The sequence below is a fragment of the Onychomys torridus genome, chromosome 3 (genome assembly GCF_903995425.1).
Source record: "Onychomys torridus chromosome 3, mOncTor1.1, whole genome shotgun sequence".
NCBI classification, from domain to species: Eukaryota; Metazoa; Chordata; class Mammalia; order Rodentia; family Cricetidae; genus Onychomys; species Onychomys torridus.
The window spans coordinates 80,660,448-80,677,112 of NC_050445.1; the positions used below are offsets into that span (position 1 = coordinate 80,660,448).

General features: G+C 44.0%; 1 protein-coding gene across 1 annotated transcript in view; it reads right to left on the reverse strand.

The window, feature by feature from the left end:
• Positions 1 to 16,665, reverse strand: part of Slc26a5 (solute carrier family 26 member 5) — a 60,210-nt gene that overhangs the window by 8,648 nt on the left and 34,897 nt on the right. Inside the window, exons 8-13 of the mRNA XM_036181828.1 lie at positions 15,772 to 15,854; positions 5,088 to 5,235; positions 3,369 to 3,482; positions 2,425 to 2,502; positions 1,570 to 1,665; positions 1,286 to 1,392 (exon numbers count right to left, since the gene is read on the reverse strand). Of these exons, the coding sequence (XP_036037721.1) occupies positions 1,286 to 1,392; positions 1,570 to 1,665; positions 2,425 to 2,502; positions 3,369 to 3,482; positions 5,088 to 5,235; positions 15,772 to 15,854 (626 nt within the window). The remainder of the gene's footprint in view (positions 1 to 1,285; positions 1,393 to 1,569; positions 1,666 to 2,424; positions 2,503 to 3,368; positions 3,483 to 5,087; positions 5,236 to 15,771; positions 15,855 to 16,665) is intronic.

A 16,665-nucleotide genomic window follows, 5' to 3' on the forward strand; every position in this document is an offset into this window, starting at 1 on the left:
TAATTCCTTTCTCAACTTAGACCACACATTCTTAACATTTTCCTTTTATGTCACTTCAATGATGAAAATGTTCACTTCCTACCTAGAATACCCACCATTCTGCAGGCAAAGGTTTAACATTCATCAATAACCCCACCCAAAGGATCTTTCAAACTCTAAGGACCATTATGTGATTTGTAACTACGGGCAGACTGACCAGTGTATTACAGGTAGGAAGGGCACCACCCTAAGTTGAGTATGTGGTACCACCACAGCATGCCTACATCTCTGCACTCCTTATTTTCATGTAGAGTTCTTGTTTTGAAAGATTATTTTATGCCTTCCCAATGGACTCAGTTTCCCACCAGGAAGGAGGGATAATAGGGCACGGTGGCTCAAAGTGGAGGGGCAGCCTGAAACCTGTAAAACTAGGTGTCGGAGTTTGCACCATGTTGTTGCTAAAGCATGACTGACTCAGAAGAGGGCAAACAAGCCAGTGCATGCCTGCACCCGACCCAGCAGTGTCGAGGCTAGGAAGCATGCTCTGAAGACAAGACCATTACCGGGCCTCCAACTGTGATGTAGTAGAGCATCTGACAAAACTGTATGGAATTATTTTTATCCCTAACCTCACCCCTTTTCAGGTGTTGGGGCTTGAATTCAGGGCCTTGAACATGCCAGGCATATGTCCGACCATAAGGCTCTTCTTCCAGTCACACTGTAACTTCAGCTGGGATGCTGTTGTAGAATGTTATTCTAAGACATGCTGCATTTATTTATGCTGTGGAATGTTTGTTTAATGATGCAAAGATGTGTCACATTCTTTTATGTTGCATTTGTTTAACTCCATGAAGTTATGTTACTGTGCCTGTCTAAAACATCTGATTGGTCTAATAAAGAGCTGAATGGCCAATAGCAGGGCAGGAGAAAGGATATGAGGGGCTGGTGGGCAGAGAGAATAAATGGAAGGAGAAAAAGAGAGAAAGAAGATCAAGGAGAAAGAAAAGGAGAGGAGAGGAGGATTTTTGGGGCCAGCCACTCAGCTACACAGCCAGCCATGGGGTAAGAAGTAAAGAAAGATATACAGAAATATAGAAAGGTAAAAGCCAAAAGGCAAAAGGTAGATGGGATAATTTAAGAAAAACTGACTAGAAATAAGCCAAGCTAAGCTAGGCATTTATAAGTAATAATAAGTCTCTATGTGTATTTATTTGGGAGCTGAGTGGAAGGCCCCCAAAAGGGTAAAACAAACAAACAAAAAACAAAACAAAACAGGACACTTGCACCATTTCTGCAAGGCACTTACCTCTGTGTTCTGTAAATCACAGTCAGTAGAGCAATGATCACAGCAGTAATCAGTCCATAGTCCAACCCCAGAAACAGGGAAGACACAAAGGTGGTAAGCCAGATGGTCTAAAGGAAAGTCAAAGAACTTCTAGAGGATCATGTTAATAATTCCATAAGAAATACACACATGCATGCACCCCTTGCCGGAATAACACAACAATTAACTACATTAATATCTTTCTCAAATTTGTATTCACATCACTGGTAGCTGCTGGCCTGTAACTAACAGCCACCTTTACTTACCAGCTCTATTTTGCTGGTTCTCCAGAAGAAGGGCAGATCTGAGAACTGCATAAACATGCCTTTCAGGTTCACGATCACAATGGCTGAGAGCACAGCCTGTAACAACACAGACACCCATGTCCCTCCAGCGTGGCCACAGAGCCTCCTTTGCTGGCCACACCACCTTCCCCTGCCTTTCCCACCCCCTTTCTCCACATGTCCTTATGGAACACTCGGGGCACCTTTGAAGTTATGGGCACCAAGACTTTCAGCATTTGGTCACTTAAAGTTGGCCATAGAAAACCAGGTGTATGTCCTACCAGGAAATTTGTACAACAGATAAGAGGTCCAGGATAGAATTTGTGAGTACAGGAATTATTTCATCTATGGTCTTTCTCCTTATGACTTCATTTCTTTTCTGATTTCTCTTAGATTAAATATAATCAGCAAATAAATGTCCTGTTGTAGGTCATCTCAGATTTTTTTTTTTTTTTTGAGCTGAGGATTGAACCCAGGGCCTTGCACTTGCTAGGTAAGTGCTCTACCGCTGAGTTAAATCCCCAACCCCTCATCTCAGAATTTTAATGAAAATGGAAGGTCATGGAAGGTCAAAGAGAGAAGGCATCTTGGGGTCAGCCAGCCCAAACATTACTTTGCAGAAAAGGAAACTGAGCAGGAGGTCAAGGATGTGCAGCTGCCAACAGGTGATGGGTCTGGTCATCACCACCTCCCTTTCTCATACTACCCTGCAGAAGTTATAGTAAAAAGAAAACAACAACAACCCTCCAAGATAGCCACAAGAACATGAACAGAATAGCATGAAACAAAACCATGAACAGAATTGCATGAACCCTCCCATCAAGCCCCAGTACACACCTGGGGCAGTGACTCAAAGAGGAACCCAGTGGCTAATATGACCAGGAGAATCATTAACGAGGCCAAACAACCTGCAAGCTGGATGAGAAAAGACACATGGAAGGGGCTTTTAGACCAGAGTCAAAGGTAGACACAGGCTGATCTTATTTTGCCCATTTTCACAGTGGGAAAAATCAAGAACATACGAATTTAAAGAAGTCTCCCAAAGCATTACATAAACTCACAACTCTAGCTCATTACTTCCAGCCTACACCTCTTGCCTCCTCCTCAACAGTGAGTTCCTTTTAAACAGAACTAAACAGCTTTTAAACAGAACTAAACTGCTTAAACATTCTGGCCAAAGACATAGGGTGCCAACCTGAGACCCAGGAACAGATGAGTTCAGACTAGCATTTGCTGTCCAACGGCAATTCCAACCACATGTCATGATTCCAGTTTTTAAAAATTAAAATGAAAGGTCTTGGTTGCATAGCCACATTTTAGGTACTCAAGAGCTACATGTTGCTAATGGCAGCCATGTTGGATGGTGCAAAGAATAAAGACCTCTATCATTGTGTGGATGTTCCATTGGACAGAGTATGACCTCATGGCCATACTCAGTCTCAGGCTTCCAGAAAAAACTCATGTCTGAACATTTAAGGTTTATTGTAGCAAGTGGAATGTCATATAACTTCCAACTTAACTGGAGAATGTATCTCTTTCCTATAGATCCAGTTGTTTTTTGTTTTGTTTTGTTTTGTTTGTGTGTGTATATGTGTGTGTGTGTGTGTGTGTGTGTGTGTGAGATTAGCTTCAACCAATCATGCCTTTCTCTGATATGCTGCACAGCTCACTGAAGCATGGACCTGCAGGCAGAGTGGCTTACTTTGCATTCAGGACAGAACCAAGAGATGGACATTTAATCCCAGCCAGACCACCAGTTCTTAGAGGACTGTTGTACGTACCTGGGTCTTTCCTCCCGTCCCCTCCTGAACAAGGCTTCGAGACAAGGAGCAAGAAATTGAAAAGGTCTGGAAGAGCGATCCGATGGAGTTGCAGATCCCCAAGGCAATGAGCTCCTTTTCCATGTGGGAACAAAGCAAAGGTCACTCTTAGGGAGGAGCACAGAAGTGCATTAGACACACACCTTCAGTGGTGCAGACTTTCCTGCCTTCCACTTTGCAAAAGCTGTTTCTTTACCATGAGTTCAAAATTGGAATTAGGGCATATTGCATAGTGGGAGGAAAACTGGATTTTTATTGTGTTGGAAATAAATGCTGTGATTCCTACTTGCTCTGTTTCCCAAACCCACTCTCTATACAAACAGTGCTTTTATAAAAGACTGAAGAAAAAAAAAAAAACCTAAGAAAATACTTCTCAAAAGAGAAAGTTCTGAGCCGGGCGGTGGTGGTGCACACCTTTAATCCCAGCACTCGGGAGGCAGAGCCAGGCGAATCTCTGTGAGTTTGAGGCCAGCCTGGTCTACCAATTGAGTTCCAGGAAAGGCGCAAAGCTACACAGAGAAACCCTGTCTCAAAAAAAAAAAAAAAAAAAAAAAAGAAAGTTCTGGATGCATGAGTACTGGCATCTTTTACATGTCTGGCCTGTTGCTCATGAAGAAATGCATGCCTGGCTGGAGAGATAGCTCAGAGGTTAAGAGCACTACTGCTCTTCCAGAGGTCCTGAGTTCAATTGCCAGCAACCACATGGTGGCTCACAACCATCTGTAATGAGATCTGGTGCCCTCTTCTGGCCTGCAGTCATACATGCTGTATACATAATAAATAAATAAATCTTAAAAAAGAAAGAAAGAAAGAAAGAAAGAAAGAAAGAAAGAAAGAAAGAAAGAAAGAAAAAGAAATGCCAGTGCCTTCTTAGGACCTGTGAGTCCTTTTCTAAGTGCTACAGCACTCTGGAGGCTGAGGCAGGATACTACTACAAGTTTGAGGCTAGCTACAGAGTGAGACTGTGCCTCTAAAATAATCAATATGTCATTATGTAAAGAAAAAGTATCTGCTAGCTGGGTGTAGTGGTGCACACCTTTAATCTCAGTGCTTGGGGGACAAAGGCAGGTGGATCTCTGAGTTCAAGGCCAGCCTGGTCTATAAAGAGAGTTCCAGCAGCCAGAGCCACATAATGAGACTCTGTCTTGGGAAAAAAAAAATGAAATAAAATAAAAAAGAAATATTTGCTTGACCTTTCTCAGAAAGGATTCTCATTCTATGCTAAGATTTGCTGTTTTGTAACATATGAAAAGAATCTGCCATAAAATGTATAATAATGTAGTGAGCTAAAAGAGACACTATAACAAGATTACAGCTCATGGCATTTGGATTAAATACCCACCCACAGCTGTTATAAAAGAAGGCAGCAAAGAGAAAACAAAGTCCCAGCAGTCACAAAACCAGAGCAGGAGGATTGTTGTGACTTTAGGCGAGCATGGGCCACACAATGAATTCCAGGTCATCAGCCACAATGTGAGACCTTGTGTGCAGTAGTGGTGGAAGGAGAGAGAGAGCAGGAGGGGTGCGGATGAAAGGAGGAGGAGGGAGGGAGGAGCATATTGGAGTGTCACATAAACACACGCTTGCATTTATGGCCTTCCTCCTATGCCACTGTTGTCTCGGGCAGAGCTTGGTGCTTGCACCGCAGTGCAATACCCACATGAAACTTGTGGTTTTTACCTGGTTGCCATCAACCTGGTAGCCATGCTTATTTGCCAAGGTTTTGGCCATGGAGATTGTCACTGAAAATCCAACGATGGCAATGGCAATGGCATCCACATACACGAGGTGGAAGAGGCTGGTGTCCGGGTTGGCGGGAGGAAGTAGCCTGCAAAGCCAAGACAACTTTAACTGTGTGGGGCAGGACATGGGAGAGAGGCATTCTCTGCAAATGAGGAGACCGGTTTTTTGGTTTTTCGAGACAGGGTTTCTCTGTGTAGCTTTGCGCCTTTCCTGGAACTCACTGGGTTGCCCAGGCTGGCCTTGAACTCACAGAGATCTGCCTGGCTCTGCTTCCCGAGTGCTGGGATTAAAGGTGTGCGCCACCACCGCCCGGCTACTTGTTGGTTCTTATGTGGCAACAAGAAGGGCCCTCCTGCTGCCCAAGTTCTTTCCCAGTCCACGCTGCAGCGCGGCTTCCTATGGGACGGACTGTCTGTACAGATCAGGTGCAGAGGTATGCATGGCAGAGTAACGTCACATCTGATGACAGGTGTACGTAAGACTAGGATGAAGACAGGGTCGGTGGAGACATCTGAGCCAGGGTTGGGTGAAGAGAATTTTGGAAAGCACTGCTTCAGTGGACAATTGCCACCCTGGTTACACACTCCCTTCTCCCCTCTGCTCTTCCTGTGCCACTGTCCCTTGAGTTCTAACATGGAAAAGAGAAGGTACTCCGTGGGCTTCCCAGGTGAACTGGAGGAGCCAAGGTGTGACTTCTGCAGCCATGCAGCTTTTTCCAATATTGTAGTTTAGAACTCCTGTCCTAAAAAGTAATCTGACAGTGGGGATTTGCAGAGGCATCTTGCTCAGTTCCAGGCACTGTGTTAAGTAATTGTAGCATTCACTTACTTGCTACATAAGCCAATTAGCACTGTCTTGTGTGTGAAGTCCTCTGTGCTGGTTTCTATGCTTGCTTACCTATCTCTCATTGACAGCAAATGAAGCATCACCACAGCCCCAAGTTTACAGACGAGGAAATGAAGCACTAGGTGACACAGCTGTGCAAGCCCAACCAGTTCTTCCGTGAAGAACACAAAAGTGTGAATAACTTGTCTTTTCCCCCAATGTTTTCACACTGTGTCGAAGTACAAGGGCAGAAGGGCATTTCAAACCCTGAGGTAAGGAACGGAGGCATGGAAGGGCACGATGCCTGATAAGCCTAGTTTATTTTTTACATAAACCTTCTCTCTACAACAGGCCTATTTCGTAGGCTCCACCAATATTCCAGATTAGAGGTTAAAAAAAGGATACTTTCAGGTATGAAGTGATTTTCCCAAGACAGAACAGAAAGACAAACCTAGATGCCTGACTACAAAGAGGGACCTGACAGCTGGTTTTGGCTGGAAATACGGGATACTAGAACAGAATATATTTTGAAATGAGTTCAAGAGGATTTTTATCAGTCAGCTGCCACTTTCTGGGACCTTCAGCATCTATTTGTTTGTGAGTACATATTGATAAGCACAGTGGTTAGCTTCAAACTCAGCCTCCAGACATTCCTCTCACACTTGCAGACGCAACTGCTTCTTCCATGTACATGCATCTATCTCTCTTACTGAGCCTAGGCTGGCCTCCAGATGTGCTGTTTTGGCTTATAGATGCAATGTCTCCCACAGGCTTGTGTTCTGAACACTCATGCCCCATGTGTGGCTCTGTTTTGAAAGCTGCGGTGTCTTTAGGGTGAGGCCTGGCCAGCAGAGGTAGATCAGTAGGGACAGGCTTTTGAAAGCTATCTCTACCCCTGGTTCTGGCCTGGGCTTTTGGATCCCTCATCCACAATGTGAGAAGTCACTGTCTCATGCTCCCGCTGTTGTGGATGGAGCCACGCCTGTCCCACTCTGATGGACAGAAAGGGACAAAACAATTCTCTCCTTCCTTAACATTGTTTCTACCAGGTAATCTGGTCACAGCTACAGAGTATGCAAGAAATGGGGTCATCACTGTGACAGAGCTAATCTGTACTTCTCAGATGGTTAGAACTGACTTTGAGGAGAAATGAGGAAGAGTTTGAAGCTCTGGGCTTGATTAAATCCTAGAATGCTAACAAGAGCCTCCTGGTTAGTTCTGCTGGGAGTTTGGAAGTCCAAAATGTGGATAGAAATGTGAATGTGAAGGCTGAGCTCAGGAGGTTTCAGATGAGAAAAAGGTCTCTCATGAGAACTGGGCTGGAGGTGATTTGTGTTACTTTTGCCCAAGACTCTGGATACTTGGGTCCATGTCCTGAAAAGATGACTGAGGAGGAGTGAGGAAGTAATTGGCTAGTTCATTTGGTGGAGGAAACTTCAACAACGCATGTACCATTTCAGCTGTGGCTTAGTTATTACTTGCTTTTAGCCAGGTACTGAGAGTTTAGATAAACAAATGAGCAGACTGGACAGGAAAGGACAGAGAGAACATTTAGAGCTGTTCCAGACAAAGCAGGTTGGTAAAGAGATTTGTGCCATTAAAGAGAAGCCAGGGACCATGCAGTGGGACAATAGGAAAGATGCCTTGCGGCCTCAGAATATAAGAATGCAAATTTATTTGAAACTTCCATTTCAAAAGAGAGAGATGAAGGAGTGTCCTGCAGAAAAAGGGCTGCCTAGGAAAGTGTTTCAACAAGTCTAGCTGTTCAGGCACTCACAGGCTACTGTTGCTGTGGGCTATTTGACTTGGTGTTATGTATATGGTGCTGGTTTTGCAGGCATGCGGAATGCAGAATGCAATAGTAACAGATCATTGGGGCTTTCACCAACGTTCTAGAGGAAACCTCGTGATGTCAAGCAGTGCTTAGCCAGGTCAGTTCCCTGCAGGAGGCTCTGAGCTGCATGTGCAGGAAGCTGTGGAGGTTTGACTCTGCAATGTCCCCATGTTTTGAACCCTCAGCCCCCAGCTCCTGGCATCTCTTTGAAGGCCATGAGCCTTTAGGAGGTAGGCCTGCATAGAAGAAGCAGGTTAGCAGGGGAAGGACCTTGAAGGTCATCTGTGTCCGTGTCCCCGACTCCGCAATCTCTGCCTCTGGGTTTGTTGCCACCTGTGGAGTTAGTGCCTGCTCCTGCTGCCATGACAACGCTGCTCCTCCCCCCCACACCTTTCCTGCTATGAGGACCAAATCTCTCCGAAACTCTGAGCAACATGGACCTATGCTATTTTATTTCTGTTTCTTGTTCTTTTTTGCCTACTAGGTGTTTTGGTCATAGTGATCCAGAAGGGAGTTATTACAACCTTAACCAGCAGAAATGCAGAGAAAGTGACATCCTCGAGCTTCACACAAGCTTCAGAAGGTAAAACCATTGTCTCCTTTTTACAGCTTAGGCACATGTCCCATAGATGGAAGGTGGGCAGCACACTGGTACAGTGGTACACTGGTACAGTGGTACACTGGTACAGTGGCACACTGGTACATTGGTACAGTGGCAGAGTGGCACACTGGTACACTGGTACAGTGGCACACTGGTACACTGGTACAGTGGCACACTGGTATAGTGGCACACAGGTACAGTGGTACACTGGCACACTGGTACACTGGTACAGTGGCACACAGGTACACTGGTACAGTGGCACACTGGTACACTGGTACAGTGGCACAGTGGCACACTGGTACACTGGTACAGTGGCACACTGGTACAGTGCCTTAGGGGAGGGGAGCCGTCAAGAACCAGTCAAGGGAACACAGATGTTAACCTACCAGTGGTTTTTTGTTTTGTTTTGTTTATTTAAAGGAAAAATCTAAACGTTAGACTTTCTTGTTTAATTAAATTATTTGTAGCTAGTAACTAGATAGGATTATCTGCTGGATCTAATCAGAGCCTAATGACTCTCACTGTGAGAGTCCGGTGAGGTAGTGGAAAGACTACACAATGGGCATCAGAGGACACCACCGGCAAGTCCCTGAGGCAGCTCACTTAGGTCTCTGAAATATCGCCTTCCCTGGAAGCCTTCCTGACACTCTCCCTTACCTGGTATCCTTCCTACTCAGGTCTCTCAGCTGCCTGTTGTTGCTGATTGGCTGTTTGTGTCAGCAGGTCACAGAGCTCTCAGGGCCAAGAGAACTTTTTGTTTGTGTGTTTGTTTTGTTTGTGACTGCTGTGTCCCTGGAACATGTTCAGCATTCAGTAAACAACAGCTGGATGAATGAGGGTAACTTTTGTCCCTGTTTTTTTTGTTGTTGTTGTTTGTTTGTTTGTTTAAGGCTTATTTATTTATTATGTATACAGTGTTCTCTCTGCACATATTCCCACAGGTCAGAAGAGGGCACCAGATCTCATTACAGATGGTTGTGAGCCACCATGTGGGTGCTGGGAACTGAACTCAGGACCTCTGGAAGAGCAGTCAATGCTCTTAACCTCTGAGCCATCTCTCCAGCCCATTGTCCCTGTTTGTTAACAGGTACAATGACATGTATATATTGTCAATAGGGTGACTACAGCCTCAACTGGGATGGTGGCCATGAAAGTAGTTTACAAATTCTCAGTCTAAATTGAAAACAAATTTATTTTCTTGTTATGGTTTTGTTTTGAGTCATTATTAAAAACACATTCATGAAACTGATCTTCTGTTTTGATGTTTACAATTAGAAGCTTTCCCTGAAGTACTGGCTCAGTGGAGGGAAGTCTTTCTGTGAGAGCACTCTGTGCCTCTCTGCCTCCCTGGAGACTCCTGGTTGGGCATACCTGATGGGACAGGACAGCTTCTCTCAGTGTCCAACATCTGGGCAGAGAAGAGAAGAGAAGAGAAGAGAAGAGAAGAGAAGAGAAGAGAAGAGAAGAGAAGAGAAGAGAAGAGAGGAGCAGAGGCATTACTACAAATATAGAAAGACAGAGCATAGCTAGAAGTGCAGTGAGAGAGATGGCCAGGGTCAGGGAGAGTCAATCAGAGGTGATGGGTCCCTCTTTTCCTTCAAATGTAAATGTAATAACTCATGTTAAAAATGTGGAATTGGCTAATATAGAGGAAGCAAAGAAGTAACCAACATATAAACTAAAACTGGAAAACCCACTGGGATGAGCCCTGGAGCTTCTCACTGGCCTGCCCTGGATGCCTGCTGTACAGGCTGTCACCACCACCACCCCCCGCCCTGCCCTGAGTGTCACAGCTATAGCAGGAACAGGTGTGGACCACCACACTCACACAGCAGATGAGAAGCATGGGCTTTGAGAGGAGACGCCATTTGCTTAAGGATGCACAACTAAAAGGCTCAGGCTAGAGTTGACTCCTTTTTGCTTTTTAATCCCTGCATCACTCCTGCAGAGGTTTGAAAGAAGGTTTACAAAAAAGAAAATCCCTATTCCACACCGTTAGAAATCAGGTGTTCCCGCAGCCTGCCGCCAGCGAATCAGTACTAGTAGCCAAGTCATCACCAGCAGCCATACCCTTTAAAAGGCCCCCTGACATTACAGCCCACTCTCCTGTTCTCTCGCTCTTGCTCTCTCACTCCTGTCTCTCTGTCTCTGTCTCTCTCATGTGCCCACTCAGAGACAGCCTTTTCCTCCCCTCAATAAATCTCTTGCATGAGATCTGTCATGTGGTGTGATCTTTGCGGCATACCTTGGCCCCAACTCACCAAGGTGCCTCTGCCACATAAGTCTGCACACTTTCCCCCTTGTGGGGGTCTAAGCCACACTGGGAGCCTATTCCTTATCTCCATTCCACCTGCAACAGATTCACTTTCTGGCTCACTGATCACTGTGCATGACATCCAAAACCAGCAATTGCTAAGTTTTCCCTCTCAGTTGGAGTAAATGCTTCTCTGAATATGAAAAACATGACAATTGAGCATCTGGCACCCCTCTGGTATTCTTGGAGGTGGAGGTACCCTCAGCCACAGTCTTTAAGGCTATAGGTGACTTTCTTCACTCACCTTACTTCTGACCATTTCCTGAGGGTAAGGCTCCATTTTTGAGCTCGGTTTTCACCTTTTGGCTTCATTTGAAAGTCTTTCCTCATGTTTAGCCAGGCTAATCCCCTGGCCCCATATTGTGAGGTGGTGACCCACTATATAGCTGTTGCTTCTTCATTCAGTCTTCCTGAGTCCTTGAGATGTCTTGAACTTCAGGCCTTGGAGTCCCTCCTCCTCATCCATGAGAACTGCATCATCTGTATCCCCTGACTCTCCTTTGGGAATCTCTTAAGAACCCCCAACTCCACCCAGCACCCAACTTAAAGGCCTCTAAACTCATCTGCTTTCCCAGTCAAATCTGGCCTCAATATCCCTTAGATAATCAATCCAAACATGGCTGACTGAGCAATTGGGGGGGGGGGGCGGGGCGGGGCGGAGGATTCCTCATTCCCTATTTCTTTCTTTTTTGCTCCAAGCCTTATTTGTTTTTATCTGACCTACTTCCACCCACATTGTGTAAATGTTGGGTCTTTAAGTTCTGTAAGTTTACTGCAAAGTGGGAGCCAGAGCCGGACTTAGCAGGAGCAGGGGAAAGCAAAGGAGCAGGCCAGCTGCACACACCTGCTCTCCCCAGCAGCATCTGCTCCGAACCAAGCTGCTGTGCTAACTCTCCTAAGATATGTACTGATTATTTGTTTGTGAATTTGATTCCAAATTCTAGACTCCAATTCTTCAGCCTGCTGTACCTCTGGCTTGCTTCGCCCTCCACGTGGGCACCTATGTGCTTCTCTGCCTCCTGCAGCCTGCTGAACCCACGTGGACATCGCCCTTCTCTCCTGCTCTTTGCTTGCTATCTCTGGCTCTAGCCTGCATCCCACAGCGCCCTCTTGGAGCTTATAGGAATACACCTGCACAGTGTTCCGTTTTGTGACCCTCTCTTCTTCCTCCATGGACTCAGATTTTCTTATGACAGCTTGGGCTCAGTACAGAAAGTTGGCAAACTTGATTTCCAAATTCTCACAAATCATAACAACTGCTACTGCACAGACAAATGATCCCCAAATATCTTGTATCTAAACTTGCTCTGCTCTATACTTTTCTCTACTTTCCACTCTTAAAAAACAATTCTCTCTATGAATTCTTTGTGCACTGCTCTCAAAAAAAAATCTCTTAAGATTATACTATAAACTCTTACCTCAGAATTTGTAAATTCATTGGGTATGGTTTAAATCTATGAAATCTGTAACAAAAGACGGCTTCAAATGTATAACAAAAGGCTTACAATTAAAAATCTAGACATGGGTGTATATATATAATTCAACTCTTGTTTAGGATGTGTGTGTGTGTGTGTGTGTGTGTGTAACAATGATTCAACTCCATATGTGTGTGTATGCAACTTGGACTCAACCCTGTGTGCATATGTGTATGTAATTTAGATTCAACTCATACTTATTAGGAGGTATGGCTTTGTTGGAGTAGGTATGGCCTTGTTGGAGGAAGTGTGTCACTGTGGCAGTGGATTTTGTGGTCTCATATGCTCAAGCCATGCCTAGTGTCTCAGACCACTTGCTGTTGCTTGTGAGTCAAGATATAGGACTCTCATCCCTTTCTCCAGTACCATGTCTGTCTGCACTCCATGTCACACCATGATGATAATGGACTAAACCTCTGAAATGTGAGCCACCCCAGTTAATGCTTTTCCTTTATAGGAATTGCCATGGTCATGCTGTCTCTTCACAGCAACAGAAACTCTAACAAGACAGGAAGCAAAAAGTCTTAAATATTTTGGATAGGTATGAATTTTTAAGATGATACAAATTTAAGGTTATATTTGATATAACATACTATATATGTGATTTGTGTCTGGTTTAGAATATAATGTATATGATTATAAAACTTTAAGGTTGGGGGCTGGCGAGATGGCTCATCCAGAGGTCCTGAGTTCAATTCCCAGCAACCACATGGTGGCTCACAACCATCTGTAATGAGATCTGGCACCCTCTTCTGGCATGTAGGCAAGCATGCAGGCAGAATCTGTATGCATAATAAATAAATAAGTCTTAAAAAAACTTTAAGGTTATAAAGGTCTACTCAGATTAACAAATGCTGATTTAAGGTTTATGTTTATCTATTTATGTCTTTTCTAACTGTTTAACACTAAGCTACTACAAAATTTAGATAAGTAACAACATATGTTTGATTAATAAGTTATTATAATCAAGATTTATAAACTCAGGTTCACAGCAATATTGGTCAAATTTCTTTGTCTTTTAAGCTTTAGCTATTTAGACAAACTAAGTCATACAAAAACTGCAATATTCCATAATGACGCAATATAAAAGGATCAGTAAAGTTGCCAGTCTCTCTATGGACTGTATCTATGATTAAAAGTTTTATTTTGATACTAAAAGAACTTTCATTCAAAAGTTGTTATTTTTTAAAATAATTTATTTAAATTTATTTTGTGTACATTGGTGTGAAGGTGTCAGATTCCTGGAACTGGAGTTACAGACAGTGGTGAGCTGCCATGTGGATGCTGGGAATTGAATCCAGGTCCTCTGGAAGAGCAGCCAGTGCTCCTAACCACAGAGCCATCTCTCCAGCTCCCCCGCCCCAACAAAAAAAATGTTATTTTTTTTAAGACTGAATCTAACAGGTATGAAATGTAAAGTCCTTGTCTTATAAAAGCTACTAACTGATTGCAAATTGTTAAGGCTAATTAAGACATGCAAGTTAATGGTCAGACACCTTATAAAGGATCAAATTCTTTAATGTGTCCAGACTAATATAATTAATTATAGGAATAGCCTTATGTAGCCTCCTATATATGTTTCAAAGTTAAGCCTAAAGCAAATAACTAAATCAGGTATACTTAATAGATAATGGTCCTCAAAGTCTTCTGAGTTCTGCTGAATAGGGCATTTAAAATGTTCCATAAAAAAAGCTTTTCGTGATAGAGAGAAGTGCCAGCTCCTGGAAGCACCCCTAATCTCCTCCAAAGAAGATGATGGGGCACAGAAGAACCTCCACCTGGAGCTTGCTGTAAGTGTGACAAAGCTGGCCACTGGGTGAAAACTTGCCCTTCACCTTGCCTGCTGCCAGACCCTGTCCAGGCTGTGGACAAGCAGGACACTGGGAATTGATTGCCCTGCTTTGTCTAGATCATCAAGTTCCTCCTCCACAAGAAAGTCTGTTGGATTTTCTGGGCCTGGCAGCTGAAGACTGATGCTTCCCCAGGACCTCTGTTCCCAGTGACCACAGAGGAGCCTAAGGTGTTCAGGTAGCTGGTAAGTCTATGTCATTTTTAATAGATTCAGAAGCTGCTTGGTCTGTACTTCCTGCTTACTCAGGTCTCTGATGGCTTTGTTGACTAGGCTAGTGACAGCTTTGTCAGTTTACCAGCAGCAACAAAGCCTTCGGCTGCCTCCTCAGTTCTCTTTATATGTAAAAATCAGGCCTCAGGCCTCACTTTCCTAGAGCTAAGAAACTGTCTAGACACAGTTTACCTGCTACCAGACTCTAAAAAGAGATGAACTCCCAAAACAGATTTCAATTTCAATGTAACTTTTTATTATTCCTTTGTTGAAAGAAACTCACTTGACAATGATTGCTCTCAGTAATCAACCTCCTGTGTCTTGTGGTGTAAAGTTTATGTGAGGTCTGAGGATATGAAAGCTTAAGTTGTGAGAATCTAAAAAAATGCTTTAGGGTCTAAGAAGGTGTGTAAATGCAAGTTATAAAGATCTGAAGACATGAAAGCTTAAGTTGTGATAAGTGACTTAAGGTATTAAAAAAAAAATGAAGCTGGGCATGGTGGTATATGCCAGCACTCGGGAGGCAGAGGCAGGCGGATCTTTGTGAGTTCGAGGTCAGCCTGGTCTACAGAGTGAGTTCCAGGAAAGGCACAAAGCTACACAGAGAAACCCTGTCTCAAAAAACCAAAAAAAAAAAAAAAAAAAACCAAAAACAAACAAACAAACAAACAAACAAACAAACAAAACGAAACAAAAAGTTTCAGATTTCTTTCCCTCTTTATGCAAACCAATTAGAAAAAGATAAATACTGTATGATTCCTTGGCAAAAAGGCATAAGAAGTCAATTTATAAAACAGAAAACTGAATTGCAGTTACTAGGGCCTGAGAGATAGAGAATGAAGGTGTGGTTGTTAATGACCCTAGAGTTCAGATTTGCAAGGTGAAAGTGTCCCAGAGACCTGTTTACAACGTGAATAAACTCAACACTACTGAACCGCATACTTAAAAGAGGCTAATGGGGTGGAGAGATGGCTCAGTGGTTGAGAGTGCTTGATGAGCAGAGACTATGAGTTCAGTTCCCAGCACCCATGTCAAGAGGCTGACAATGTCCTGCAATACCAGCTCCAGGGCCTCTTCTGGCCTCAGTAGACACCTGAACATGTACACATGCAAATAAAAACAAAATCTTTAAAAATGGTTAAAAATGAAATCTTAAATTTTTTTCCTGCTATGCGCTCCTCCCTCCTCACCAGACAGGGTCTCACAATATAGTTCTGGCTTCCTGGAACCTGCTATGAAGATTAAGATGGCCTTGAACTCACAGAGATCTGCCTACCTCTGCCTCCTAAGTTTTGGGATTAAAGGTATATGCTATCACATCCAGCTGCTATGTCTTTTTAACCACCACCACCACCAACAACAACAACAACACACACAAAACACATACACACAAACTCAAGACTAAAATCTTCAGCTATTTGATATGTAGAAAAGATGATTTTTCTCATGCAGAGTTGGAGATAGTAGATCCCTTGAGTATTCAATCACTTTTATTAAAATATTTTCTTACCCTAGAGGAAGTGTTCCAACGACATCCACACTGTAGGACTCTTGCAAATTAAACCCTGCGGAAATGCCAGTTCCCATCACCACCTACAACAGACACAAAAACCAAGAAGACTTTAGAGCCAAGTCCTGACACACACAAAAATCAAGACTCAAAGAACGTATTGATCAGTAAATCTATTCTCACTTCTCAGGGTTAGGAAGGGATCTTCAGCTGCTGTTGAACTCCTCTCAGTGACTTTACCCCACAGAGAGCCCTACAGCCTGAGGTATGAGTCAGTGTCATTTATTTGTGCTCCACTCTGAGCTGAGGTGTCTGGTGAGCTGACTACAGCAGGAGGCCATCACTGGGGTTGACCTTGAGTTTGGGACAGGTAGGCTACATTATGTGTGTGGTAAGGCTGGTAATGTCAGCCTGTCACCATGGAGCCCACATTTGACTTTAGAATTCTGCTGCTGCTGTCCCTCAACATGGTCAGTAGCCTCCCAGAGTGGCATAGTTTTCTCCAGGCCCAGAGTACACAGCATGTCATCCAGAACGGTGTTCCCAAGGCCTAGATTTATGGAAGGTATAAAGCTAGACCCTCCACGCAGAAGAGCCTGACAGGAGATGTGATAGCTCCTTGCTTTATTTCCAAGAACTGCTGTTTCCAGAGCTTTGGGAATGGACTATCCAGGAGAGAAAGAAGGCGAGCTCTAGGGATGGGTTGCTCCTACAGCAGTAGTCTCTGTGCAATGAATGGCTCGTGATGTCCACCTGCTGTCAGCCACAGCAGGCTCAGAGGCACCAGTGTCTGTGGCTCCCATCAGTGAAATGACTCTGTGATGTTTGTAGCAGTTATGTCTGTCGACTTCAGTGGAATCTGTTATGTGCCTCAAACTAGAGGAATGCCTGGAA